Raw genomic sequence first — 26,241 nt, forward strand, 5'->3', positions numbered from 1 at the left:
TCATAATCAACCCTTTCTGACCCCAGAAGCCACAAGCACTGCTCTGAAGTCCCCGTCAATAGCTAAGCTTTTCAAGCTAAAAGAGTTGCTTATTCATTCATTTGTTCACAGCTTTGTCTATCCACCCATTCATCCATCCATCTATCTACCCATCAGCCCATCCATCCATCCATCCATCCATCCATTCATCCACCCGCCAACCTATCCATCCACCTGCTAACCCATCCATCCATCCATCCACCTACCAACCCAACCATCCATCCATCCATCCATCCATCCATCCATCCATCCACCCACCAACCCATCCATCCATCTGCCAATCCATCCATCCATCCATCCATCCATCCATCCATCCATCCATCCAACTGTCCACCTGCCAACCCATCCATCCACCTGCCAACCCATCCATCTACCTACCAACCCAACCATCCATCCATCCATCCATCCATCCATCCATCCACCCACCCACCAACCCATCCATCCATCCACCAACCCATCCACCCACCCACCAACCCATCCATCCACCTGCCAACCCAACCATCCATCCATCCATCCATCCATTCCTTCATCCATCCCTCCATCCATCCATCCATCTATCCACCCATCCATCCTTCCCTCCCTCCCTCCCTCCCTCCCTCCATCCATCCATTCCTTCATCCATTCCTCTACAATATTTTTGGAGGGCCTCCGGTGCGCCAGACTCTATGTTAGGAGCCAGGAATACATTGATCGCTGCCCCGTGATGACTACAGTCCCTCCAAGGGGCCGTGCACAGGAAACATTGCTGTCTCTTCCTGCTGACACCGGCATTGCTGTGAATGCTGTAAATTGCTCAAGACTCTGTATGAACCAGCAATTTTGATCTGAGAGAAAAGATCAACTTCCAGACTGCAGACAGTTAAAGATGCAAGTTTTTCACTGTGCAGACTTGAGCAATTGTGAGCAGGAGGCAGGAGAGAGACCTGTGTGGTTCTAGAAGGCTTCATTAAAGAACAGAAAAGGAGGGTTAATCCTGCAGGCTGGTCATGGATTGGCAGAGAGGAGCTGGAGGGCGTTCCAGGCCGAGTCTCCAGGGCCTTCAAACACTGTCAGAACCGTACCTCGTGTGGCTGTGGGCCCACATGTAGAGAGATGCGCACACTTCCCTTTAGTCAGGAGTGCCCTTGCACTGCAGGGGGAAAACAATTGTAATGGCCGGGCCATGGGGGAAGCCACATTTTCCACTACACCCAGACTGAACACACAGCATCTTCACCAACAGCTTTCTTACCACTGATCCCTTATCCTCCTGCTGCTGGGGGATTTGCGAGTGTAAATAACACAGAAGCTTCGAGGCGTTATCCGCCTCAGTCCCGCAAGGAGCCGTGGAGAGATGCCCACCCCCCTGCCAGCTAGAAGTGCTAACGGCAGGATGCTGCCCGCAGGACCCCACCTCTGGGCCAGCCCCGTCCAGAGCTCCCATTCAGGAAAGAAGCGGGTGCCCCTCAAGCGTCTGGGTTGAGTTGCATGCAGAGTACCCCGCACACTCCCCCAAATCATTTCCCTTCCTTAGGACGTCCTCCTGCAGAATAAGGTGTGGCCCCTGCCTGCCACCCCCGTCCTGAAAATGGCCTCTTTTGGTCTCAGACGCACTGCTCCAGGCCCTGCAGCCAAGCACAAATGGTTGGGGCATCTCCCCACCAGCCCCAAGCTCTGGGCCCTTTTCCCCTATAACATTATCCAGGGTGGCCTGGATGGGTCTGGAGACCCCCACCCTTGTCATTTCCCACTCTCTGCCCTAGAAATGCCACTCCGTGGATAGAGCTTTCTTCCAACAGGTCTCATGACCACCGGTGTTGCAGGATCACCTCGTTCCCCCCACTTTAAGGCTCAAATGAGGCACCCCAGGCCTAAAAAGGGTTTGAGGCTTCCCCAAGGTCGGTCAAGGAATTAGTAAGAGAACCCCGGTCATCAGACATTGTACCTTCGGAAGCCACACAGTGTCGGTAAATTATTTTCTGCTGTTCCACCAACAGAATCTACCCCGACACACTCCCCCAGCGGTGGGCGCCCCAAGAGCTTCGTTTCCCTCCCTTGGGTTTGGTGGGTGCGGTGCTCTGCTTTTTTTCTCCTGAGGAGCCGCGTTGCCTTGTTTTCCCAGCCCCCAGCCGAAGCCCCTGGGGTTGGTAGTGAGTCCTGGCTACCACAGACGACGCCCCCTGGTCCCCGCTGAAACCCAACCGTGGGCTCTGAGCCTCTTCCCCATCCTTGTTCTGTCCCTCAGAAAAGTCCTCTCGGGATCCCGTGGACACCCAATTGCTTCGGGTCCTTTGGCACCCGTCTCTCAGCTGTAACTTCTTCCTTCCTCCACCATCCTGAGTCCAGGAGGCCCAGAAAAGCCTCCTAAGAGGGGACACTGCCCAGTCAGCGGGCCTCAGCCTCTCTGTCCCCTGTAGGAGCCGTGTCCAGTCTTGAAAGCAAATCTTCGGCCCCCACAAGCAGCTCTGACTTTCCACTATAGATGTGGAAGAGGGAAACTGAGTCGAGCTTAATAGTTGGTTTTTCTTGCTTTCCCTAAAGAACTGATCTCATCCCTCTGGGGGCCCGCATAAGATCTGCTTCTCTAAATTCAGGTAGAGTCTCGGACTCCGGAGGGTCCAGAGCACACGGTCAGGTTCACAGTTCCAGAAGCTGATAGAAGTTACCCGAGGTTAACCGTTTCTAGAGTAAATGAGGACCGGTGGGCTGACGCGGGCCTTGGAAAATGCTGAGCCTGCCTGTGACCACGGCCGCCACTTCCCAAGGGCAGCCTCTGCCCCCCGCCCCCCACCCGGCCTCATCTTGGCCTCCAACATGGACCTACGGCCCAGGGCTCCGGGGAGCGCAGCTGTGGGGTCACCCAGCAGAGAGGGGCTGACAGGGACCAGGCAGCCGGAGCTGGGATTGCCCTGAGCGCTGTGGGTGCCCGGGCCAGAAAGAGACCTCGCGGGACAAAGGAAAGGACACAAAGCCCAGTCGGAGCCTGTGATAAGCTAGGGCTTCCTTGAGTCTCCCACTGCTTCACAGCCCCTCACAGGACCCTAAGAACTGAACACAGAAGACTCCGCGATGCCTGTTTCCGGGCCCGCATGTGTTGGCTGAGGGACTGTGGCCATCGGTGTCCCGAGCCCACCCCAGCCACTCTTTGGGAAGTGGATGAGGGATCCGGTTTCATGCTCTTCCCCACCTGCCCGCAGGTCCACAGCGTGTCCCTGTTCCACAAACAAAGCTCCTGCTCGTGCATGCACAGGGGAGCCTCCCTAATCGCTGCCCCTTGGGGGCCAGACCCCAGGCGTCCTGGGCGAGCCCACACTCACCGGGGTCAGACTCCCGAGGCCAGGGCTCTGGAAGACACCGTTTCCTACCTGGAGACCATCAGGGACAGGAGGTTGCTTCTAGGGACTTGCTGGAGAGACTCTAGGTCTCTCCAGAGCCGGCCCTTCATTGCGGGTCAAACGTCACATGTATGAGCAGACTCAGAGGTCGGATGTGGGTGTAGCAGAGCAGGGGTTCCCTGGGGCCTCTCTGAACGTCGGCCCCCAGGAGAGCTGGATGGAGCGCATCCTCAACCCCAGAGCCGCCGGGTGAAAACGGGGCCTCCCGAGGTCAAGGCCGCAGGGGGGTTAGCAGGGGGCAAGGGGGTAGCCGCCCTTGGGGAGGGGAGAGAGGACACCGGCTTCAGACTCTGAGGCTGCACCTGCCCCCTCCAACCACGCGCCTTTGGGAGTCAAGGAACTGCAAAATCTTCCCAAGTTGTCTCTTCAAAAGAGGCCTCAGAACAGAAAGAGGAAAGGAAGTTCCTCCCCCCGGGAAGCACGTGTCCAGCAGCGGCAAGGCAGGCGACGCGGGAGGGGCCTCAGGACCAGAGCACTGCCCTGGGAGAGGAGGATGGAAGCATCTTCTAAGGCTTTGGATGCCGTCGCGGCCTCATCACTGTTCACACACCCAATGGGCCCCTTGGGGGCCTGGGGCCAGAAATAGACGGTCGGGAGGACCACAGCGCAAGCCAGGGCTCGTCACAGGGCTCATGCGGGTCTGTTTGCTCTCTCAGACCTTAGCCTCTGACGTGGGTCTTGGCCTCCGATGTGGGCCTTGGCCTCTGACATGGACCTTGGCCTCTGACGTGGACGTGGACTTTGGCCTCTGACGTGGACCTTGGCCTCCGACGTGACTTGGCCTCTGACATGGACCTTGGCCTCTGACGTGGACCTTGGCCTCTGATGTGGACCTTGGCCTCTGACGTGGACCTTGGCCTCTAACATGGACCTTGGCCTCTGACGTGAACCTTGGCCTCTGACGTGGACCTTGGCCTCTGACGTGGACCTTGACCACTGACATGGGCCTTGGCCTCCGACGTGAACCTTGGCCTCCAACATGGACCTCGGCCTCCAATGTGGGCCTTGGCCTCTAACATGGACCTTGGCCTCTGACGTGAACCTTGGCCTCTGACGTGGACCTTGGCCTCTGATGTGGACCTTGACCACTGACATGGGCCTTGGCCTCCGACGTGAACCTTGGCCTCCAACATGGACCTCGGCCTCCAATGTGGGCCTTGGCCTCTAACATGGACCTTGGCCTCTGACGTGAATCTTGGCCTCCGACATGGGCCTTGGCCTCTGACATGGACCTTGGCCTCTAACATGGAACTTGGCCTCTGACGTGGACCTTGGCCTCTGACATGGACCTTGGCCTCTGACGTGGACCTTGGTCTCTGACGTGGACCTTGACCTCTGACATGGGCATTGGCCTCCGACGTGGACCTTGACCTCCGACATGAACCTTGGCCTCTGATGTGGACCTCAGTCTCCGATGTGGGCCTTGGCCTCCGATGTGGACCTTAGTCTCTAACATGGACCTTGGCCTCTAACATGGATCTTGGCCTCTGACGTGGACCTTGGCCTCTGACGTGGGCGTTGGCCTCCGACGTGAACCTTGGCCTCCAACATGGACCTCGGTCTCCGATGTGGGCCTTGGCCTCTGACGTGGACCTTGGCCTCCGACGTGGACCTTGGCCTCCGATGTGGACCTTGGCCTCTAACATGGACCTTGGCCTCTGACATGGACCTTGGCCTCTAACATGGACCTTGGCCTCTGACGTGGGCCTTGGCCTCTGACGTGAAGCTTGGCCTCCAACGTGAACCTTGGCCTCCGATGTGGACCTTGGCCTCTAACATGGACCTTGGCCTCTGACATGGACCTTGGCCTCTGACGTGGACCTTGGCCTCTGACGTGGACCTTGACCTCCGACGTGGGCCTTGGCCTCCAACATGGACCTTGGCCTCTGACATGGACCTTGGCCTCTGACGTGGACCTTGACCTCCGACGTGGGCCTTGGCCTCCAACATGGACCTCGGTCTCTGATGTGGGCCTTGGCCTCTGAGGTGAAAAGCAGCCCGGCCGGCCCACCCGAGGACGAGACGCGTGGGACAGACCGGGTGACCCCCACCGAGTTCACCCCAGATCTGCCGGCCGCCAGGCAGCCAGAGCGCCCCGGGCAAATCCAGCTCGGATCCGCAGAACCGGCCAGCTCACCCGAAGGCCGGGGACGACCGGCAGCGTCACTCCCACCACGACACTTTGTGGCGCTTGGCAGCTCAGCGGTAAAGATACACCGAGCCCGTGAGCAGGGAACAAACACGTTGCTTCTCGTCGTTTCCACTCCTTAAGCCGCCTTAGTTCCCAAGGAGGGAGCTTGGCTGGGGATTTTCTGGATCCAGATGAAGCAACTACCACGGCCACCTCCACAGCCCGTAGCTCACCCCGAAGCTCCAGCCAGGGTGTGCGGTCCTTGGATACCGTCGTGTCGGGTGGACACCGGTGTGGTTATCCCCCTGAGGAATCTGAAGCTCAGCAAAGCGGACGAGCCCCGACCAAGGTCACCACAGCTCCAAGTGGCAAAACCAGGACAGGAACTCAACTCCGACTGGTGCTAGAGCTTGTCCTCGTAAACGACGCGCCGGGGGGACAAATGAGCCCGTCCAGAATCAGGATCACCCTCATTTGATGAAATGCCAAATCCTGATAAACTATAAGCCAAGCCCTGGTCTAGGAAGGATCTGGTGAGAGGAGCCCCCGAGAGCCAGCGGAGGTGCACGGGGCCGGCCTCCGCTGGCACGTGGACACCCGTCCTACCTACACGGCCCTGGAGGAGGAGGCCGGTATCTCACGAGCTCAAGGGATGTGCATTAAGAATCTGTGAAATCGGGGCTTTGAAGCAATTCGACATGAGGGGAGATCGTCCTTTGGGTCACGCGATGCGGGACCTTCCCATCAGGCTGAGAAACCCCAAGGAGGACCTGGCTATACCGAGCACTGGGACGTGGCCAAGAAACGGGCGAGAGGCCCCGACTCAAACCGACAAAGAATCTGAACGGGAAGACCCAAGGACATTTTCTTTGCCAAGCCAGGCATTTGGCTCCGGCTGAGAATTCCGGGTCCCGTTGTGTGACACGTCCCTCGTCCGGGCCTGAGCTGGATCTTGGGTAAAAGGGGGCGTCCCCACTTCTGGCCGCAGCCCAGCGTTTATCGGGCCGACTCCCCGACGGACGCAGGAAACCCCTTCCAGTGACTCAGTTTCTAAACCTCCGGGGTCTCCGCATCAGATGGACGTTATTTTTTTTAATTTTTTTATTTTTTATTTTTTTTTTTTTAACAAGTCCGCAGTCGCAGGGCCGATTTCACCGCTTTCCTCCAGAAACCCCTTCGGATTCCACCTCGGAACTTTAAAACAACACTTTTATTTAGAGAGCTGATTTATTCATAAGTAAATAGGATACAGTGTGGGTGAAGTCAAAGGAACCAGGAGGCAGTTATTGGATCCATCAGCACAAAAGCCGCACTGTTGCCGGAGCGGAGGCTCTGCTGTCGCCGTACCTTTCAAAACTAATATGTAACCATATCTGTTTTAAAAGAGTGATTCATTTTCTTCCCATTGCCTGCGAAACTCTCTTCATCCCCACCACAGGAAACTTGAGTCTGATTTTAATGAGCTTCAATTGGAATGTGGCCTTTGAAAAGTAGTGCATTTGAAAAGATGGAACATTAAATTTTGTAATGATGTAAAACATCTTCAATTTTTGACAGGACAATGGTGCTTATTGTACTTTATGAGTCCACTGGCGATTCAAAGGTCACTTTGTATATGACTCCACAGACAGGGGCAGCGCGGAATGAAAATTAGGTTACATGTGATCAGCTTTATTATTAATCAGACGAAAATGGATTTTTAACATTTTTCTAATGAGCAACAGAGAAGGAAGAAAATACCACGAATGAAACTACAGAGGAACGAGAACGACCAGGTCTAAAAATGCTCCACGGCCATCTCTAAAAACGCGCTTTAAATCTGAAACACTTAAATACTATCTCAAGGAATAAAATGCAGCTGCATATTTTGGTGTCATAAATACATGGAAAACCACTGAAATACCTACTCTAATTTACTATCTCTGTCCTTTGTTTATAACTAACTAATGAACTGATTTGTCCGCACAGTATATTACCGCCGTCCCCAAGAACACCAGGCTGGGTGAGGCGGTGTCACTGTTTCCATGATAAATCCTGCGTTTCAGGGGTTTATAACTCGGCTGTAAATATGTAATTCAGGCTAAAAGTTGGCATACAAGGCCTCAGCCAGGAAGCAAATTTACGCGACAATCACCACTCCACCCCCATCTAATTTTTGAAGCCTCTCTATGTGGGATATTTTGGTATTAAAGACACGGGGTATTGAAATGAAAGAGGGAAAAAAAAACAATAAATAAAAGTTGAAGAGGCGGTGATTTTTTTTTTTTTCATTTCTTATTTAAATCAAAAGGCTATTTTTCCGGATACTCTCTGCACAGCGTATCAAGGTATTTATGAAATAAACAGGCTTCACAACCCCAGCAAATAAAAGCGGGCCGCGGAGGCGTGATGCGAGCGCAGCCCCGAGGAGGGCCGTGGGGTCAAGGAGACCGAGGCAGGGATGGGCGGGCGCGGGGGCGCGTTCCTGGAGAACCACAGCCCCCCCCTCCCAGATGGGGCCGGCGAGGACGGTGGGACGATAGACGGTGTCGCCCGGGACAAGAAACGGGTCCAACCCGCTCGCAGGGCGGAGAAGCGGAGCCACGGGTCCGGCCCTGCCGCGAGCCCCCTGGGGCAGGTACGCCGTGGGCACCTGGGAAGCCAAGGGGACCATGTGGACGCTGCAGGGCAGCAGGTCCCCGCTGCTGGGACCAGGACCTGGCCATCTAGCCCACGGGGTCCCGAATGAGAACGGCCAGTGTAGACACGGACTTCGGAGACGGGAGCAGAGCCTGCCCGCGGCTACAGGGCAGCTCTCCGCGCCCCACGGGTTAAGGAGGAGAAGGCGAACGGGGCAGACGGGGAAGGAGGGTGAAGTGAGGGTGAAACTGGGAGTCCCCGGTGTGTCACGGCCCGGGGGGGTCTGAGGCCAAGGTGGACCGACAGGAGGCAGAGGGAAGGGGGGGCACCCGCAGGGTCGGAGCCGGTGTCCCATCTGCAGGCACCAGCAGCACCCACCCCATCCCGGAGGAGCTGCTGTGGCCCATCTGGCCCCCGCTGCCGGCCCTCCCCGTGGGCGCCTGTCCCCCACCATCTCTCCGGGGTCCCCCCGGGTGCACAGGCAGGCTCGCAGCCTTGGGGTGCTGGCCCCCCTGGAGCCTGCCCGGCTGGGCTCCCAGATCCTCCTGCACGTCAGCAGCACCCTGCATAGGGCAGTGAGCCCGCCCAGGCTCCCCCACCCCCCGAAGTCCTGTTTACTTCTGGTTTCCCTAGAGTCGTATCCCGTCTGACTGGTCATTTAACTTGTTGATGGCCCACCACCTGCCTGCCAGGACGCGGGGTGTCAGTCCCCTCGCCTCTGGATCCCGATGCCCAGAGGGGGCCTGGCACCTGCTGCCTCTGGACAGAGCTGCCGAAGGGATGAGCGCGCCCCGATGCGGCCGCGTCCTCGGCCTTGCTTCTCCCTGTGCACCCCCCGCTGCCCTGAGCTGACCGAACCCCTCGGGGTGGCGGCCCCAGGGGGCTCCCCCGACAGCGGGGCAGCGGCCGCCCCCAGCCCACGAGCTGGCCGTGGAGGAGTCCGCGCAAGTCGCTCCAAGCCCCGCCACAGAGGTCTTCCCCGTGGAGAGGGCTCTGTGCACCCTCCACGCCCCTGGCACAGCAAAGTGGGGCGAGGCTCACGGGGGCAGGGACCACGGCCACCTGGGTCACCCCCGTGTCCTGGTGCATATGGCAGGTGTCCGATAAGCACCAGCCGAATGGAGTTCGGGATGAGCGATGAGTCAGCGCTTGATGACTGCCCGGACTCCAGACTCCGTCCCCGGCCGCGCAGACTGCGGGGGGTGGGGCTGGGGCCGCACAAGCGGAGGTGAGCCCGCGTAGACCCGTGCCCGTCTACACACGGCCCCGCAGGGCCAAGCCCGGACGGCTCTCCGCGGCCCGTAGCCCTCCTGCTACCTCTTTGCCGTGGAGGGCTGCCCTCGACCAAGTCATTCCAGCCAGGCCGTATCTCAGTTTCCCCCCATAAAATAAACCCGGTAGGATTCAGCAGGAGCCGAGGAATCGAACCCGTCGACGAAAACATCTGTCTTCTTCTGCTGTGTGTCGATCGCCCATAGACGCAGACGTACACTCGATCCGGGCCCGTCAGGAGCTCTCCCCGGCGTGGCACCAAAGGGGCTGGGGGCTGAACGGCCTACTTCCACGTCAGCACCCACGGAAGCGCTCCGCAGGACCCAGAAAGGCCCGGCAGCGAGGTTGCCAACCCGACCCTCCCGCTGCCATTCCAGCCCGTTGTCTTTGGGTTGACCTTGGGCAGCAGCGAGGGGAGCAGGGCCCGGCTCTCGGGACCAACCATGGGCACGAGTCCCGCGCTCCCCGGGCCGGCGTCTCCCCAGGGCAAGGTGCAGCTGAACGGCAGAAGGCAAGTGGGCTTGGGAGTCGTGCTTCTGGGCCTTTCTCTGCAGAGGAACCCACCTGGGAGCCTTGCGCCCTTCCTCGAACGGTCTTTCTCCCCCGTCTTGGTTCATGCCCGTCCTGGTCCCCTGGCCCAGCTGCAGATCCACCCTTTCGTGCAGAGAACATCACAAATAATGCGAGGGGGGGCGGGAGGGGGCAACTTACCTCCTCACTTTGAGAGCAGACAGGGTAGTTCCTGATTTCACCTTTTAATATTCGGAAACCGATAGCGCCGCAGCTAATGCGGAAGGTGGGCTACCTCTCGTCTCCCACGGAGGCCAGAACGGCATGAGATGCAGATAATATAGCAACCAGCTGGGAGAAGAAACACTAAAAAAAAAAAAAAAATCATCCAGAAATAGCTATTCATTTGAAAGCAGTTTGCCCAGACGGGAGCAGGGATCCTGAAAAGACAACGGAGCAGCCAGTCTTGGCGACGAGTCTCCACGCGCCTCCTATCACCAGGGCCCCTGCGCGGGGAGGGCTGGAGGGGAGTCTGGACCCGTCCTGGCCGCGGTCAGCAGGGGTGAACTTCACGCTGGGGCCGGTCTGAGCAGCATCGCTGGAAACCCATCGGCCTTTCTCCGGGGAGGCCGGGCTGAGATTCCCAGGGGACTGGCCCGTGTCCTCCAGGCGACTGTTGGGCGTGGCCGGTGAGCGTGTCGAGGGGCTCCGGCTTGCTACCTGTCGTGGGATGCCAGGCTGGAAGGGACCCCGGGCAGGCTGCGGGCCCAGAATGGACTCTGCCGTGGAGTCTCGGTCTGCGGAGGTGAGAGACCCTCCCCTTGCGGGAGCTGAAGGACGGCCCTTGTGCTCCTGGCGCCAGGTTCCCAAGGTCAGGTGGCCACGTCTCCGAGTCTCAGCTGCCTTTTCTTCCCCGCCATCCAGGAGCGGGGTTATTGCTCATGTGCAAAGAGTAGGTCCTGGTGCCTCCCGCAGACCCCAGAGTCCTCCAACACGCTGGTCACACACGCAGGGAAGTGTGGGAACGGGCAGAGGTGCTCTGGGGCAGCAGCGCTGGGCGCCCAGAGACGCGGGCAGTGAGCTCAGCCTTTCACTGCTGCTGGTGGTGCAAACGCCATTGCTCGCTTTCTCTTTGAAATTCCATTTTTCCAAATGGGGAGAATGTGGGGGGAAAAAAGCCCCAGTTCCAACTCCGTTGACCGGTCAAGGGCATGGAGAAGCTTGAATGAGACCCCAGTGTTCCTGGGAAAGCCTTGGGACATGTCCATCGCATCCGAGGGCCCGTGAGCCCTGGAGCCAGGAGGCCCTGGCCTCTGCCCTTCTCCATCTCTGGGCCTTTGTCTCACTGTCCTCTGCTCCGAACACGCATCCTCTCGTCGTTGCATGGCTGGCTCCTTCCTATCGCCCAGGACGCCGTCCAACGTCACCTCCTCCGAGAGGTCCCCCGACCTTGATGGTGTGGGACGACCTCGCTAATTCTTCATTATGTGGGTATTCGCTTGTCAGAAGCTGAACGCTGTTCCAGTTCATCGTCAGGGCTCCCCCCATAGCACGTGCCCCGCGAGGGCCGTCGTTTTGGCTAATTTGTTGGGGACCAGCTCCCCACCCTCTGGAACAATTCCATCCATGCAAAATAAACGAACGCATGCTCGCATCCATTCCCTGTCACAGAATCTTCTTTCCCAAAGGTTCGGGGCTGTTTCCTCGCTCTCGAGAACGACGCGAGGGGAGCGTGCAGGGTGAGATCCGGGGCTGGAGGGCATGGGGACCCCCAGAGTCTCTGTCCCCTTCCCTCAAACCCCACATGTGTTTCCCCTCTGTGCTGCTTCTGCATGCTCCCAGGGCGGGGACCCGGCACCGTCACACGGCTGGGACTTGGGTCTCCCAGGGGCATGCATGCCCCCACCCCGCGGTGAACCTGCCGTCCCAAGGCAGGCTGCGTGGCCGCGTCCCCAGGAGCAGAGCAGCCTCGGGCGGCAGGAGGGAGGCTTCTGTTTCCAGAGGAGGGCGCTCGGCAGCATTCTCGCAAGTGGCACCTGGTTCCAGCCAGAGGCGACTATTTAAATCTGAGTGCACAGCCCATTTGAGCCAAGAAGCCCCCTCCGACCGGAGCCTCTGAAGGGCCAAGCAGGGGAAGTCAAAAATGGAGCACATTTGCCCCAAAGCTGCACGGACAAGCCGCAGGAACACTCCCCCTGCCCCCTGCCCCCTGCCCGGGCAGGAGGGGAGGCCGCGTGGGGCCGCCCCAGCACGCAGAAGGGTGGCCAGACACATGCACCTGCCTGGACACCTGCGAACGGCACTCAGCCACCGAGGGCCAGCTCTTCCCCTGATTTGCATCTCAAAGATGACCTCTAAGGTTACCTGTAGCTCTGAGAGTCTGGGGATCTTTCATTTCATGACGGAGGAACCAATTTAAGCCTCAATGAGCTCTAAAAATAAAGCCGTCTGCCTGAGGGGCACCCGAGGTGCTTGGGGGTGACCTGCGTCCCCGACGGGACGGGCCTGGGACTCTGGGAAGCCGGATGCCGCGGCCGCGCTGTCCAGGGAGCACCGAGGAGCGGCAGGGGAGGGCAGGCAGGGGAGGAACCCCCATGGGTTGCCCCGCACCCTGTGCTTCGAGCGGCCTGGGCACAGTCCTCGGTCACCCTCCCTGGCAAAGGCTTGACCCCCTCAACCTTTGCCTGCATGTGCGTTGCAGCTTCTTTGGGTCGTTCTTCGGGAGGCTCCCAGGAGAGCCCCCAGACATGCCCCCCACGGCTGGTCACTCCCACGCCAGGACGCACGGGACCCACGTCCTGAAGCAGGAGCCCCCACCGGCCCCTAGACCCCAGCGCCCGGCCGGCGCCTGCCTGCCCCCTCTCCGGGAGGGCCTCTCTCCGAGCAGAGCACCGACGGGCGTCCTCAGGACGCGCAGAGGCGAGGCCACCAGGCTGGGAAGGCCGCCGTAAGGGGGGCTGACTGCACACAAGCCGCCGGGGCCGCCGCGGAGGCCGTGCGGAGCTCCGCGGGCCCAGCGTGAGGCCCACTTGTCTTCTTTTGAGGAGCAAGGGGACAGCTGACCGCTTGTCCACGGGATGTGTTTTGATAACTCCGAGAAATGAGAGGGTGTTTTATGGGAGGGTAATTGGGCATAATTCCCTTCACGACTTGGAGTCAACAGGCAGCCTCTACAGCTGGCCCTTATTTGGTGCCATCGGCGGCAAATGCTATTTTCATGGCCAATTTATTAAAGACTCCATGTTTTTTGAGGAGACGTCACCAGCACAAAAAGGGGTATATTTATTGATATGTTTAAAATACAGGTTTTTAACTGGATTCCTTCACCCTTAAACACAAAGTAAAGAGATAGACAGATACAATTATGTTCTGACTGGCTTCCGCCCGGCCTGCCCAATGGGAACGTCTGTATATAGTTCTCAGTGGCGCTGAAATCTGCTTAGGAAAGCAACAAGTCCTTTGTTCCGTTGACAACAGTTATTACAATTAATTCATTTTGTGATTGGTACTTGCGCTGAGTGACAAGGTGTTATTTTTACCTCCGTAAAAGTTAAAGTGCTAATGCCTACGTGCACGCCGGCCCCGCAGGCTTGCTATCACTCACGGGGGAGAAGAAAAGGCCGACTTCCGGCTGTCTGCTCAGCCCCCGCCTCCCCACAGCCCCCACGCCAGTTGCAGTGGGGAGCAACGCGCGGGAAGCTCCCGCCTCCTAGGACCCCCCCCCCTGCTTTCTTGCACAGACTCTTGCAGGAAGGCCCGAGGCGCGCGGGGGACGGGAAGGCCTCCCGAGGGCCAGCTGGACGCCCCGGATGCCGCGACGTGGTCTGGGCGGCAAACCCTGTCCCACGCGCCGAGGCTGGGCTCTCCCGCCTGTAGCCCAGGCCTTCGACCCTGGCGCCGACCTGACGTCTTGGGCTGGGCGACTCTTGGCCCTGTGCGTTGTGGGGTGTCTGGCAGCAACCCTGGTCTCCACCCACTGGATGCCAGGAGCACCCCCCCACACCCCACCCCGGTGTCCCCAGATTGCCAAACGTCCCCAGGGGAAGAAAAATCAGGCCTGCTGGAGAGCCACCGCCGGACACGGCACCTGCTGTTCGTGCCGTAGGAGACAGACGGGCCGAGAACCCTGCTCCGACTCATCCCGTGTTCAACGGAGACGCAGGCCGGTCACAGCCACCCAAAGGGAAGGGCACAGTGGGACGGTGGACCTTTTGTGCCATCAAGAGGGGGTGGGCAGGGAGGCCTGGGTGGCTCCGCGGTGGAGCATGTGCCTTCAGCCCAGGGCGTGACCCCGGAGTCCCGCGTCGGGCTCCCTGCTTGGAACCTGCTTCTCCCTCTGCCTGTGTCTCTGCCTCCCTCCCTCTCAGTCTGTGTCTCTCATGAATAAATAAATAAATCTTTAAAAAAAAAAAAAAAGGGGGGGGTGCAAAGGAGAAGAACTCAAAACCCAAGCAGGGCCGGGGCCGCATGGCTCATTTCAAAGGATGCTTTCCCTCGGGAGCCCAGACTTGCTTCAGCTACGATGATCGAGAAGGGGCGTTTTCTGGTTATAAGCAAATTGGGGTGCTCTGGGTGCCCTGAGGGCTGGGCTCCTGGATAGGCAGACCCTCCTCTCCGCTCGTTTATTCCTATCGATTAGTAACTGGGCTCCGGGCGCAACCTTCCTATGGAGACCCTGCCCTGTTCACACCGACGAAGGGATGAAGGTCTGGGACGAGGTCATCCTGGATCTGGCTGCGAGTGTCTCAGGGAGGATCTGGAATTGTCTTTCAGGGGAGCAGGGTAGAGGCCCCGAGGCGCAGAGCTGGGCCCTGCTCCTGCAACCTGGTCACCCGTCCCCTGCTTCCTTAGGGCGGTGCGGTTGGGTGTCTGTAGCAGGGACATGCAACACAGAGCTCAGTCCTTGGCTGCTCAGCCCGGGTCCCCACGTGTGCATGGGGCCCGAGGGCCGTCATCTCAGCTGCCCCGGAGCACGGCTGCACCATGCCGGGGTCCCCAGCCAGCCCGGCGTCCTTCCCCGTAGGAGGAATACGCTGGAACCCAACTCGCGCCGTCCGTCTACACCGGGAAAGCCGCGGACGGCGAGCCATGGAAACCCTCCCAGTTTTTTCTTTTTTTTTTTTTTATTAGCAGTATTTATCACCTCCTCAAAATCAATTGCAGATTTTAAATGAAAATAAATGACTATCTCTAGACTGATCGATACGTGCATCTTTGCTTTTTAAAAAAGTAAGAAACGTAATAATGTGAAGAAATCCTCGACTTTGCTCCTCTCCATCCAATTTTAAGACGATTCGATATTTAGTAAATGTAATCCTCTTTGGGCAGAACAATGTCCTAAAAAATGCACAAAATGTCATGGCACCCGAGCCCCTGTGGGGGGGGGGATGCTGCCTTTGCCCTGTCACATCGGGGCCCCCAGTGGGCCGCCCCCCGCCTTCGGGTATCGGGACCTGTTTATTCCTATTAAGCGTAAAGAAAAGGGTTTATATATTTAATGATTCTAAAACCAAAATGCTACCTACTATCTGCACAATTGCCATTTCATCTCCTTAAACTTCTCCAGCCTGACGTTTTTAAAAGGGCAAAAGCAGAAAACCCTTATATAATACCTAATTTGTACATCTGCGGTTTCCCTCTGACTGGCACAGACACCATATGTTTTTAATTATCATAATAGCCCTAAAGAACCTGTTCGGTGGGAAACACATATGATCCTTTTATTACTGGTTTGTAATTTAAACAGTTTTAACCGAAAAGGTCTGGCTATAGGGGAGTGACAGGCTCAAAGTCCTAAGATCCCAGTCATCGACCTCTGGAAGCTCAAGTTCAGATCCCACCCACCGAGGCAGGACCTCGTTCCCCCTGCTTGACAGAGGTAATTGGTCACATGTGAGGCGGCTCCGTGGGACCTTAAAAGACATGATCTGTGATCTCCAGTGACGCCGGGTTTGGGGCAGAGCCTGACACAGTGAGAATAAGGTTGATAAATATTATTCTAGTCTGACCTCTGCTGCTTTCACAGCTGGGGGCTGGGCCCGAGGCGGCGCTGGCGGGAGGGCCCGCTGGTGCCCCGGGCCACCCACTCTCTGCTCTCACCCACCTAGACCCCAGGGAACGATTGCAAGGTGAGGGGTCAGGTTTCCCTGAGCCCCTCTGACTTGCGGGGACTGGCTGGGGCGGTGCGGGGGGGCGGCTGGGAGGCGACAATTCTTCCCTGAGGCTGAATGCACAGAATAAATGAGTCCCGAGCAGAAGGATTCTCAGGCTGGGACGACCCGTGCAGGCACCTCCGTCACCCACGGAGAGGTGGGGACCCCCGGGGGTGGGAGAACAGGTGCTCAGGGCCACAGGGCAAATCCCGGGCCGGTTGGGGGGCCCGAGCGCCCCCCGTGCAGCACCGTGTGTCGCCCGTTGCTGGGGGCCGAGCCCCAGGGTCCGACTGTGACTGCCATCTCTGCTTGCCGTCGCCCTGTCCTCTCCCAGCACCCAGAGCTGGAGTCGCCGGAATGGGAAACCAGCTGCTGTGCATGTTGCTTGGTCGCGTGGCTCGTTTTCGATGCACCTCAAATAGAGATGAGAGGCTGGGGAAGCACGGGCCCCCCTCCTCCAGGCAGGGATGCAGCACACGGGGCACGCTCGGGGACGTCCGCTGCCTGGCCTCGTTCCTCAGCGCCCCGACATGCTCGCTGGGGCGCCCTGGGCGAGCGACGCGGCCCCGGGGTGCCTCTACCTCCCTACGTGTAACATGGGAAGAGTAAGGACCAGATCTGCCTCACGGGAGTTTGCGGGCAATTAAATAGAAGAGTATGGTCTGTGTCTCCCTCTGGGAGGTACCTAGAACGGGAGCTGGCCCTGGCGCGTGGTACGTGACGATGATTTAAAAATGAACTTGGGCGATGGAGGGATGGCCCCGGGGATCGGACCCTGCTGCTGAAGACACGGGGGTCATGCCCTGGGCGCGGGGAGACGACGGCGGGAGAGTCATCTTCCTTAGACACTAGGGCCAACATGCTGGGCGTCGAATGGGACGAAGCAACCCATTTCGGGGGAGCTCCTCTGAGGCGTCCAGGGGCCGGGGGCAGGGTTGGGACCCATGGCCACCTGACGTTTCCGCTACGCTGCCCAACTAGCGGGTCTCATTCCGCCGGGTGGCCATGCAGGCGTCCTGGGCGGTTTTAGCCTCCAAGTGTGGGATTCTCTTCCCTGGATGTTTGGTGTGGTCACAGTCTGATACCGGCAGTGCCAGGCCTGGAGAAGGCGGCCCGGTGCAGCTGGAACCGACTGCGACCTCTCCGCCAGGCCCAGCGCACCCCCTCCCTGCTGCCCTCGCGCCCTGGCCGCAGCTGACCACGCTGAGGTTCGGGGGGCCGGGTCCCCACCTGCGGCACCGGGAGGCTTCTCCACGGAGGGGAGAACGGGCGAGCCACCCATCAGCCCTTGGTCTCAGCTTCCTCACTCAGGAGGCGGGCTCTGACGACCGGCGGACCAGGCCGTGCGGAGCTGGCTGGTGAGGCTGCTGGCCGGACAGTCGCAGGAGGACCGGCCAGCTCCGGGGGCCTCCCACAAAGGGGGCGACACCGGGATGGCCCACCTGCCTAGAAGGCAAGGCTGGGGGCCAGTCTGCATCAGAGAGACCCTGCCCCATCTCTCCTTGGGTGGGACGAGCACCTGTCTGGGTCGGTGACACCGGCCTCCATTTGGCCACCTGCAGCCTTGGAGGAGGAAGGACGGAGTCACAAGCCTGGACCCGAAGCCAGTGACCCCAGAAGACCAAGAGCAGGCTCTCCCATCATTCAAAAAAAAAAAAAAAAAAAGAGGGGGTAGGGAGGCTCCAAGCCCCCAAGCCCCCACCCCAGAGGGCCCGCTCTTTCCTTTGGGCAGGCCGAGGGCCAGATGGCCACCCTCATCTGCCCTGTCAGCGGTGACCTCTCGACTCGACAAATAGCAAGTGCGTCTTAATCAGAGCGCGCCCTTCCTGTCCACCAGACACGGCAATTGCACCGGCCCGCCCCTCGAGGAAACAAGACCTTCTTAATCACAGGCTGCTGGAGGGGCAGCGAGGAGGCCCAGAGGCCCGCCCGGCCCGCAGCCCGCAGCCACCGTCCTCCCCGGGGCCCCCGCCAGCCCGGGCCGGGAGGAAGGAGCCTCCGAATTGCCAGGCCCTGGAATAATAACTCACATTACTCCGATCCCATCTGCACCCAGTGAAGGCAGAGCAGGGGAAGGAGCATAAAACACAAAGTTCCCACAGACAACATCTGTCTTAGTGCAAACAATGGACCATTATCTTGTAAATAATTCTGATTAAGCTGCAGCGTTTCCTCCTGAAACTGGTGGCGGGGAGCACCAGGAGGAGGGTGCGCTGAGCGCCGGGCCTCCCGAGCGGGCCTGAGCCCGTGAGCACCCCGCACCCTGCACCCCGCACCCCGCACCCCGCAGCAAGGCCCTTCCGATGGGCTCGGTGCCCCCTGCAGCTCCCGGGGCTTCCCCGGCCTGGACCCCCTCATCTCTCGGCGGGGGTGGGAGGGGTCCTTCCTCACCATTTCCTCTGCCCGCCCCTCAGGTGCTTTCTCATCTTTCTCTTCTACTCTCTTCTTACTGCTTTGCTGCCCCCTCGGCTTCCGCTTCCCTTCGCTTCTGTCTACCAGGCCCAGTTTCTGTTCTGGTTCTCGGACCCCGTTCTCACCGCCTGGCCCTTCTGGCTCCCAGTCCCTCTGCGGCCCCCTGTCCACCCTTGTCCCAGCCCAGGCCCCTGGGGTGCACCCATCCTTCCCACTACCCCGCGGATACCTGGTGGGCACGGTGTCCAGGCTGCGGGCTCCGAGGCCTGCAGGCCCCACACCGCCCTCTGGGAGGCCCGCGTCCCCCACCGGGAGGGCCCCTCGTGTGAGCTCCAGGATGCACTCTCCTGCCTCATCCCCCTCCTCCTGCATCTCCTCCCCAGAGAAGGGGCTGACGAGTTGTGAGCCCACCCGACGCCGGGGACCCCAGGCACTCAGCCTGTACAAATGAAGCGCGACTGTCCACTCCGCCAGGGCATTCACCCCGAAGGTCCTCAAGAAAATTCTCCTTGTGATTCCACATGAATAGCCTGAGTGTGACTTAGAGGCAACACACCAAGCCCGACGTTTCCACGTAAAGCAAAAGCCCCTGGGGCACAAGAATCCCCTTCCCACAGGTTGGCCAATAGGTATCGTGTTTGTCTTGCTTTGTTTTGTGTTTAAATCTAATTGTGAATCCTCCGTGGCATTAGAAAACAGGAAAGATGGGTCAATCACAGGGCTGATTTCTGCACATCCGGGGAATGGGGCCACTGAATCTTCACACGGGCTCCTCCGTGGAGGTGTCCAGTCTGGGGTGGGAGGACCCCCAGCTCAGCGCTTCGGACAGAGGCTTCCAGGGGTGAGCACAGACCGGCAAGGCTGGGGCTACCACACCCTGCAACACCCTACCCCGATTCCCTACCCACCTGCCAAGGTCTCAGCGAGTTCTGGGTTTACGGGGCAGGGCTCCCCGCCTGGGTCCCGCATAGCAGCAGACGTCCTTAAATAACTGAAACGTGGGTGACTTGCCGACCTCCTAGTTACCCAACCATATTCACTGTATTGTCTGGAGGGTGCATATGTGTGCCCTTTGATGGAAGGCGAAACCGAGGCAATCCTGGTATATTCAGCTGAAAACAGCCAAGGATGCACGGGGCCCACACCTGGAGATAACACACGAGGCCCCAGGTTGAGGCGGAGGCACTGTGGGGTGGGGGGCGGGGGGCTTGCTAGCCAACAGCGACTGGGTGGCCGAGAGATGAGGACGGAAGAGCAGAAAGGCCCCCCCGGCACGGAGGAGGATGTGCGCTGCCCCTGCGGTCCACGCACGCACGATGGGGCCTGACACGAGCCCCCGTCTCTTGATCCCGCCTTCCGTTCCCTGTACGAGCCGCGTGGGAGTTGGGGGCTCCCGGGAGGGGCTATCGTCCTAGGAGGGGCACGCTGGATTATCAAATTGGTATCTGCAATGTGCTTGAGGAAAACTTAATCATGGAAAACACTCTCCTCTCAAGCTCCACTGTGAACACAAGAGGTCGAAAATTGAAAAGGAGAAAAAAGTCAGATAATCAGTTTTTTCTTGCATTACCATGAGCTCAAAAATCCAGTTGTATTCACTCTTAAAAAAATTATATGTATGTATGTATATATATATGAGAAATTCCGCAACGCTCTTCTGATGATTTAAGAGCAGCGTCTTCACGGGGACGGGGGTTCTCACTCACCGGCCCCACGCCCTCAGGGAGTAAACGGTCTTGGCTCCACTGAAATCCCACATGTTCACACACTTGTGGGACCAGCTGGGCTCCCACATCCGGGGCGCTGCTGAGCGTTCATGGGACTGACCGGGTCCTACAAGGTCACCTGGAAGGTCAGGGCTAGAAGGGACCGTGAGAGCCAGAGTTTGAGACCCGGGAGGCCACTGAGGGCCCTTGCAAGCACCCCTCCTTTCACCCGCGGGGAAATGGTGCCCAAAGGGAAGGGGGAGCCGTCGACCCTTGGAGCCGGACTGCTGGTGGACGCCTGGTCCCCGCGACCCCACATCTGGCCTCCGCTGAGCCTGCAGCTGAGCTGAGAGGCTCCACGCTTTTCAGTATTTAAAACCCACAGTTTGCTTCCCACGGGGAACCATGGACTGAGTACCTGTCCTCATCCTTGGTGGCCTTTTGCAGGGCGCTGAGGGTGGAAAAGCTCTCGGGCCAAGGGGTTGGTGCCCTACTGCTTCTCCTCCAGGTCCCTGGCATGCACGTCTGGTGTCGCTCCGCATGCACAGACGGAGACGGCTCGGTCACTGATGGGCTGCAGTGACCCTCGACGAGACGCCCCAGCTGGGGTCGATGCCCTCGCTCCTTCAGGCCTCAGCGGGGCAATTCTGAGATGAGCCGGAGGAACGCGGGAGGGCTGAGCCCTGTCCTCGACTCTCGTTAACACATCAGGGTGGCTTCCTCCCTCCTCCGTCTCCCTCCCGGCTCCTGGGATCACCTCCCACTCTCCCTCCACCCAGGTTCTTATCTTAGGGCCTGCTCTGGGAGACCCCCAACGAGGTCGCCCCTGGGAGCTCGGAAGACTGACAACATCAATGGACTCTCTCCTTGAGCGGAGCCCAACCTACGCCGGACCCCTCAGTGCCCACCGAGGCCACCCCATGTGCCCGCTGAGCACCCGCCTCCAGCCCTGGCCCAGGGGCACAGCACACCTCGGAGCGGCCTGCCCTCAGCGCTCCCCACCCACCCCGGCCCGCGGGGCCCCACAAAACCCTTGAGTCAAAGTCCGAGAAAAGCGACTTGTCCGTCATATAGAAAAGAGCAATAATTTAGTAAATTAATTGCAAATTTACTTTCCCTGCTTGGTTGCCCGTCTCCTTTTATGGGGATAATTGAGAGCACATTATATTAATGGGACAACAAGAGAAGTCCGAGAAGAAAACTGAAGCTCGTGAGCAGCGGGTTACGACCGGGACCGGGTGGGTGCCTCTGCCCAGCGCCCCCGCCCCGCACGAGAGCCAGCCGGCGTCGGGGCGCACACACGGGTGTTTCTGCGAAGGCACCGGCTTTGCCGAGCTCCCCAGCTTTCACCCTGACGCCGCGCCGTGGTCGCCCTGGAGGCAGAGCGGCTCCCGCGGGACGGCGCGGCCACGTGCCTGCGAGTGAGTCCAGGCATCGGGACGTGTCCCGGAAGGAGCGGCTTTAACCCGGGGGCCATAACCATCTCCCAAAACTTAGAGCCCCCCCAGCCCCGCCCCCCGAGGATCTGAATTTCATCAGAGCAAGCGTATCCCCCCCCCCACCCCGTGTAGGGAAGCAGGGGCTCCGAGGACTTGGACCTACCACGAGCTGCAAGCACCTTCCACGTCCCACCCTGAGCCTGTGGCCTCCTTCTGACTCCAGCCTCCCCTCCGGGGGTGGGGGCGGGGGTGGGGGTCTCCTGCCCACCTCAGATCGGGGGCGGCCCAGCCTGGGAAGGGTCAAGGGCAGATCCAGTAGGTGATGCTCCGAGCAGGTGCGGTGTGTGGTCCCCCCAGAAAACCTACTTGTGGCCCCGGCGCCGAGCTCTCAGCTGAAGCGGGCTCGTCCCCAGGCCTGACTCCCCCCAGCTCGCTCACAGCAACAAGGAGGTTCCCTGAACGCGCAGTGGGGGGGAGGGAGTTCTCTCCCCCCAGGCAGGAGTGGGGGGTGGATGGAAGCAGGGGTGCCGTGGAGCGGGAGGCGGGGAGGAGGCTGGGGCCTCGGTTCATAAAAGTGGGGAGATGAGAAGCCACACAGGTCCCCTCTGAGCTTGAGAAGCCCCCACTGGGAGCGACTCAGGACACACACACCCCCACCCCGCCTGACAGGCAGAAACGGGTAGAGGCCCCATAGCTGGGGGATCGGCCCCGGGAGGGAGAGAAGATGGCAGAGACGTGGCTGAGCCCGACGCCTCTCCAGGGTACACCCTGTGTCCCGTCCCCCAGGCCCCTGGCCACCCTGTGGTCCCCTGAGTCCCTGCTGGCAGGGATCCGGGGGCCGTGAGGCCAGCAAGGGAGCCCGGGGGGTGCAGAGTGACTATAAATGGTGAACGGGGCCGGGGGCCGGGTGCTCAGGCCTCGGTGGAGGCACGGAGGCCCCGCAGCCATCCACAGAGCCCTCTCCCCCTGCCCCGTCCCCGGGCCCGGGCGCTGGTCCAGAGAGGCCCGTGGGTGCCCCCTGCCTACGGAGGGGGTCGGGGGTGGCCCCATCCTGGGAGCTGCACCTGCAGCCTCTTCAACCAAACGGGCCTTGGGCCCCCGGGAGGGAACACAGCCCCCCCTGGCAGGGATGCAACGTGGCTGCAGAGGGTGACATGGGCCCCCTGGAGCCCTCGGGGGGGCGAGAACCCGGGGAAGGGCCCAGAGCCCCAGACCCAGAGGGCCCTGGAAGTAAAGACAAAGCTTTCCTGGGGTGGCTCGTTCTGCTCAGGCGCGGGGAGGCCGCGTGGGCCCGGGCCGCGTGGCTGGGCATTTTGGGATCCGTCCCGGCGCTGTCGGCGCCCCGAGAGCGGAAGCGGGAGGCAGTTGTGGGGGAGCCACGATGGTCACGCGGGCTTGCGTCGTGTGTTCGAGACTCGGAATCTCCCCTTCTCCCACAGAAGAGACTGTCCTCTGGTGTCTGGGGCCGAGGTCACTTGAACGGTTTGCAGGACACCTGCCGGAGGGGATGTGCCAAGCAGTCGACGTGCTACGACTGTCCTGCTGCCGAGGCCGGGGTTGCCGGGCTTCCGTCCCCTCACACGGGGGACACTTTATTTATGGGGGTGTGGGCACTGTCAGACGATGAGAATACCTCGCCCCACCTTTTCTCCCACCGGTTAAACGGGGAGCTGGGGTGTGCACAGAATTCAGAAGTCTCCAAAGTGGACCCCAGCAGGAAGGCTTTCTAGAAACACTGCAGAAGGGAAGGGCCTGAAGTCCAGCTCAGGGACCAAAAAAAAAAAAAAAAAAAAACCCAAAAAACTAAGCAACAAAAATGGGGAAGCAAACCCCTTCATTCCTCTAACCCCACCCCTCCCACCCTGACGTGAGGTCGGGGACACGGGCCGGGCCAGCGCCTGGGACAGCAAAGGCAGGTACATCAAAAACTCAGCGGACAAAAATACTCCAAGTCCCACGATTCCGAGCCCCTTTCCGATGAAAACTACCTTCCCCGGGATGCAAAGAGAACCTGGAGGTTTGCACGGGGCCTGGGAGCACTCGTGGGGTCTAGGTGCCCGCAGAGACGTGCTCAGCTGGCCCACCCAACACGGCACCTGCCCCCCGCCCGCCGTCCCCGCCCCCCAGACCAGGGAGATGCCGTGACACCTGCCCCTGTAGTACTCGCTGCGACACGTGGGGCCCACCTCCAGCAAACAGCCCCCGGGGTTGGGGCCGGGGAGGGGGTGCAGCCACCTAGGACCTCCCCGAATGTCCTGCTGAGGCTTCCAACAGGGCGGGCGTCCGGGGTGCAGGCGGGGTCGGGGGTCGGTGTTGGTGGTGGAGGAGGAGGGTCGCCGGCTGTCGTAGACGGGATTAACATAATGACTCAAAACTGCACTAATGTTTCACAGCTTTTTTTTTTATTAGCAATACCAAGATAAGTTATCGAAGCATTTTTTTTTTAGTATCGTTTTACATTCCATTCATAAATGACCTAACTTGTAACTCAGCATACAGCACACTTAAAAGATATAGTTTGACACTTATTCAGAAAGCTACAATTATTAGAACTTACATGCCTTCATTACCAGGAACACCTTAATAGCATCTTCTCGTCACTTCCACAATACTCTAGGCCAAAGCACACGATAACCCAGCACAAGTTCACACAGTTTTTGCTTCCATCACCACGTTCGAAGTCGCGGCCGCCGGGGCGCCGTTCACTGGAAATTTTCTTTACTGTCCTCGGTTCCCGGTTAATGGGACAAGCTGACACAATATTAAACTAGCAATGGCACTGCTTAAATACTATGGAGAAAGAGAATTACTGCACTTTTCCGTATTCTTCTAAAGCGTTAACAAAATACAGGACAATCGGACACAAGCGGTGACGCCGACGAGACTGTCAGGGCCCGGCCTCTAGCAGCCCGGCGAGCTGGCGTAGCAGGCCGACCCCCCCCCCACCCAGCCCGGCCGCCAGTCAGATTTTTCACAGGTGAAGGGACTCTCCAATCCACCAGCGCTTGTCACTCAGGATTCACGACTTTGAGGGAGTTTTTCAAGTTACTAAGCCTTCGCGATCCATGACTAATAGAGGAACATATGGGGCAGTATTTTTAGCCTCCCTGATTCTCTTGCTATATATACCGTAGGTCGGTGTGCGTGTGTGTACACATACCTATGCCAATAGTAATTATTTATTCAACACACATATGTGTATACGTTCTTCTCCCGACTTTACACGATTAACAAGCTGCAGGTAGCCACCGAGGAGCACGAACAGACAAGGGCAAGTCCAGCTAGACCGACTAGAACAGGGGGTGTCACTTACCTGCAAGAGAACGTGCAGATTCATTAAACAGTCCAGAGACCGCGTAGGCTAGAGGCATTGGGGAGCGAGGCCAGGGCCACGCTCCCTAATTGTTTAATGGAGTAACGACAATAAAGCAATATTTATAAAATTTGGTCCTTCCGTCTCTGGCGAAAGCGGGAATAGTCTACGTGATTAGAGCAGGTTGGCAATTAGGCGTGGAGGTGCCGTTGATCAGCGCTAAGTAATAGGAGATAATTACTACTTATTTGAAACCTGGGCTTTGCACACAACATCTGAATATAAAGAGGGAAGAACCTGACGCCTCCGGTAGCTAAGACGTGGCCTCCCGTCTGCACGGCTGTCGGTGCCGACCTGTCACCGTGGGTGGGCAGCCGGGAAGGGAGAGGCTGAAGCCGAAGCTCCGGGTACCTGCGCTCCGCACGAGGCAGCCCGGGGGGTCACACTGCTGCTGTTTTGCACGAGAGCAAAACACTCCGAGAGCTTGCACGCCCCCGGGGACGTGGGGGTCTGTTCCCACAACACCCTCTTAGCTTTCTCTTTCCTCCCTCCCGGTCTTAAGCCATTACTGGGGAGAAAAAAAAAAAAAAAAAAGTGCGTCCGTGCATCTATGTCCGTGTGCGTAATTTTTTTTTTTTTTTTTTTTTTTGGAACCAAAGAGCTCAGTCGCTATCTCCTCTCACCCCAGGCTCAGTCCCGGGTGGTGGGTATCGAGCGATCCAAAAAGAACATGCACACAGAAACCAAAATGAAAGCTACCAGACTTTTCTCCTGCTTCGGAGGCACTGTTGATTCAGACAGTAGCTTTTGGAGCCAAAAATATGCAGCAAAAGGAAAGGAACATAAACAAGGCTAAATGTCACCAGTGTTTGCCGACTTACAGACACCATCCATTTGTTTGTTCTGAAATGACGAGTGGACCATTTGGCAAATACAATGGTATTCGCACAACAGTTCTGTCGTCCCGCAGTGCAAACGACATCACGTCAGTGGCATTCCCATTTAATTTAAAAAAAAAAAAAAAAAAAAAGAGGGAGGAGGAGGAGAATGCCCAAAGAGTTTGGGGAGGCTGCCATCCAAAGAGGCTGCCTCGGCGTCAACACAGCGCACACAGCGAGGCCTCGGACGGGACAAGAGGAGAGGCGGTCCGTGGTGGGCGCGGGTTCCTGCAGGAGATCCCAGGGGACAGCAGCTGCCCCTTGTCCTGCCAGAGCCAAAGGGACGAGCTCTGCGGCTGCCCGTGGGGCGGCCAGCGGGATGGGGCAACGATCTGC

At 58.9% G+C, this 26,241-nt stretch overlaps 1 protein-coding gene across 13 annotated transcripts in view; it reads right to left on the reverse strand.

Annotated features, from left to right (window-relative positions):
• Positions 1-26,241, reverse strand: part of LOC119863924 (zinc finger protein 536) — a 428,184-nt gene that overhangs the window by 116,078 nt on the left and 285,865 nt on the right. The window contains exon 5 of one of the 13 annotated variants that reach the window (XM_038529530.1): positions 24,040-24,967. The exons of 11 other annotated variants lie outside the window; for them this stretch is intronic. In XM_038529530.1, coding sequence (XP_038385458.1) covers positions 24,960-24,967 — 8 coding nt within the window. In that variant the 3' untranslated portion in view covers positions 24,040-24,959. One more of the 13 variants, XM_038529527.1, reaches the window with a different exon arrangement.

Source organism: Canis lupus, chromosome 1 (genome assembly GCF_011100685.1).
Source record: "Canis lupus familiaris isolate Mischka breed German Shepherd chromosome 1, alternate assembly UU_Cfam_GSD_1.0, whole genome shotgun sequence".
Classification (NCBI taxonomy): domain Eukaryota; kingdom Metazoa; phylum Chordata; class Mammalia; order Carnivora; family Canidae; genus Canis; species Canis lupus.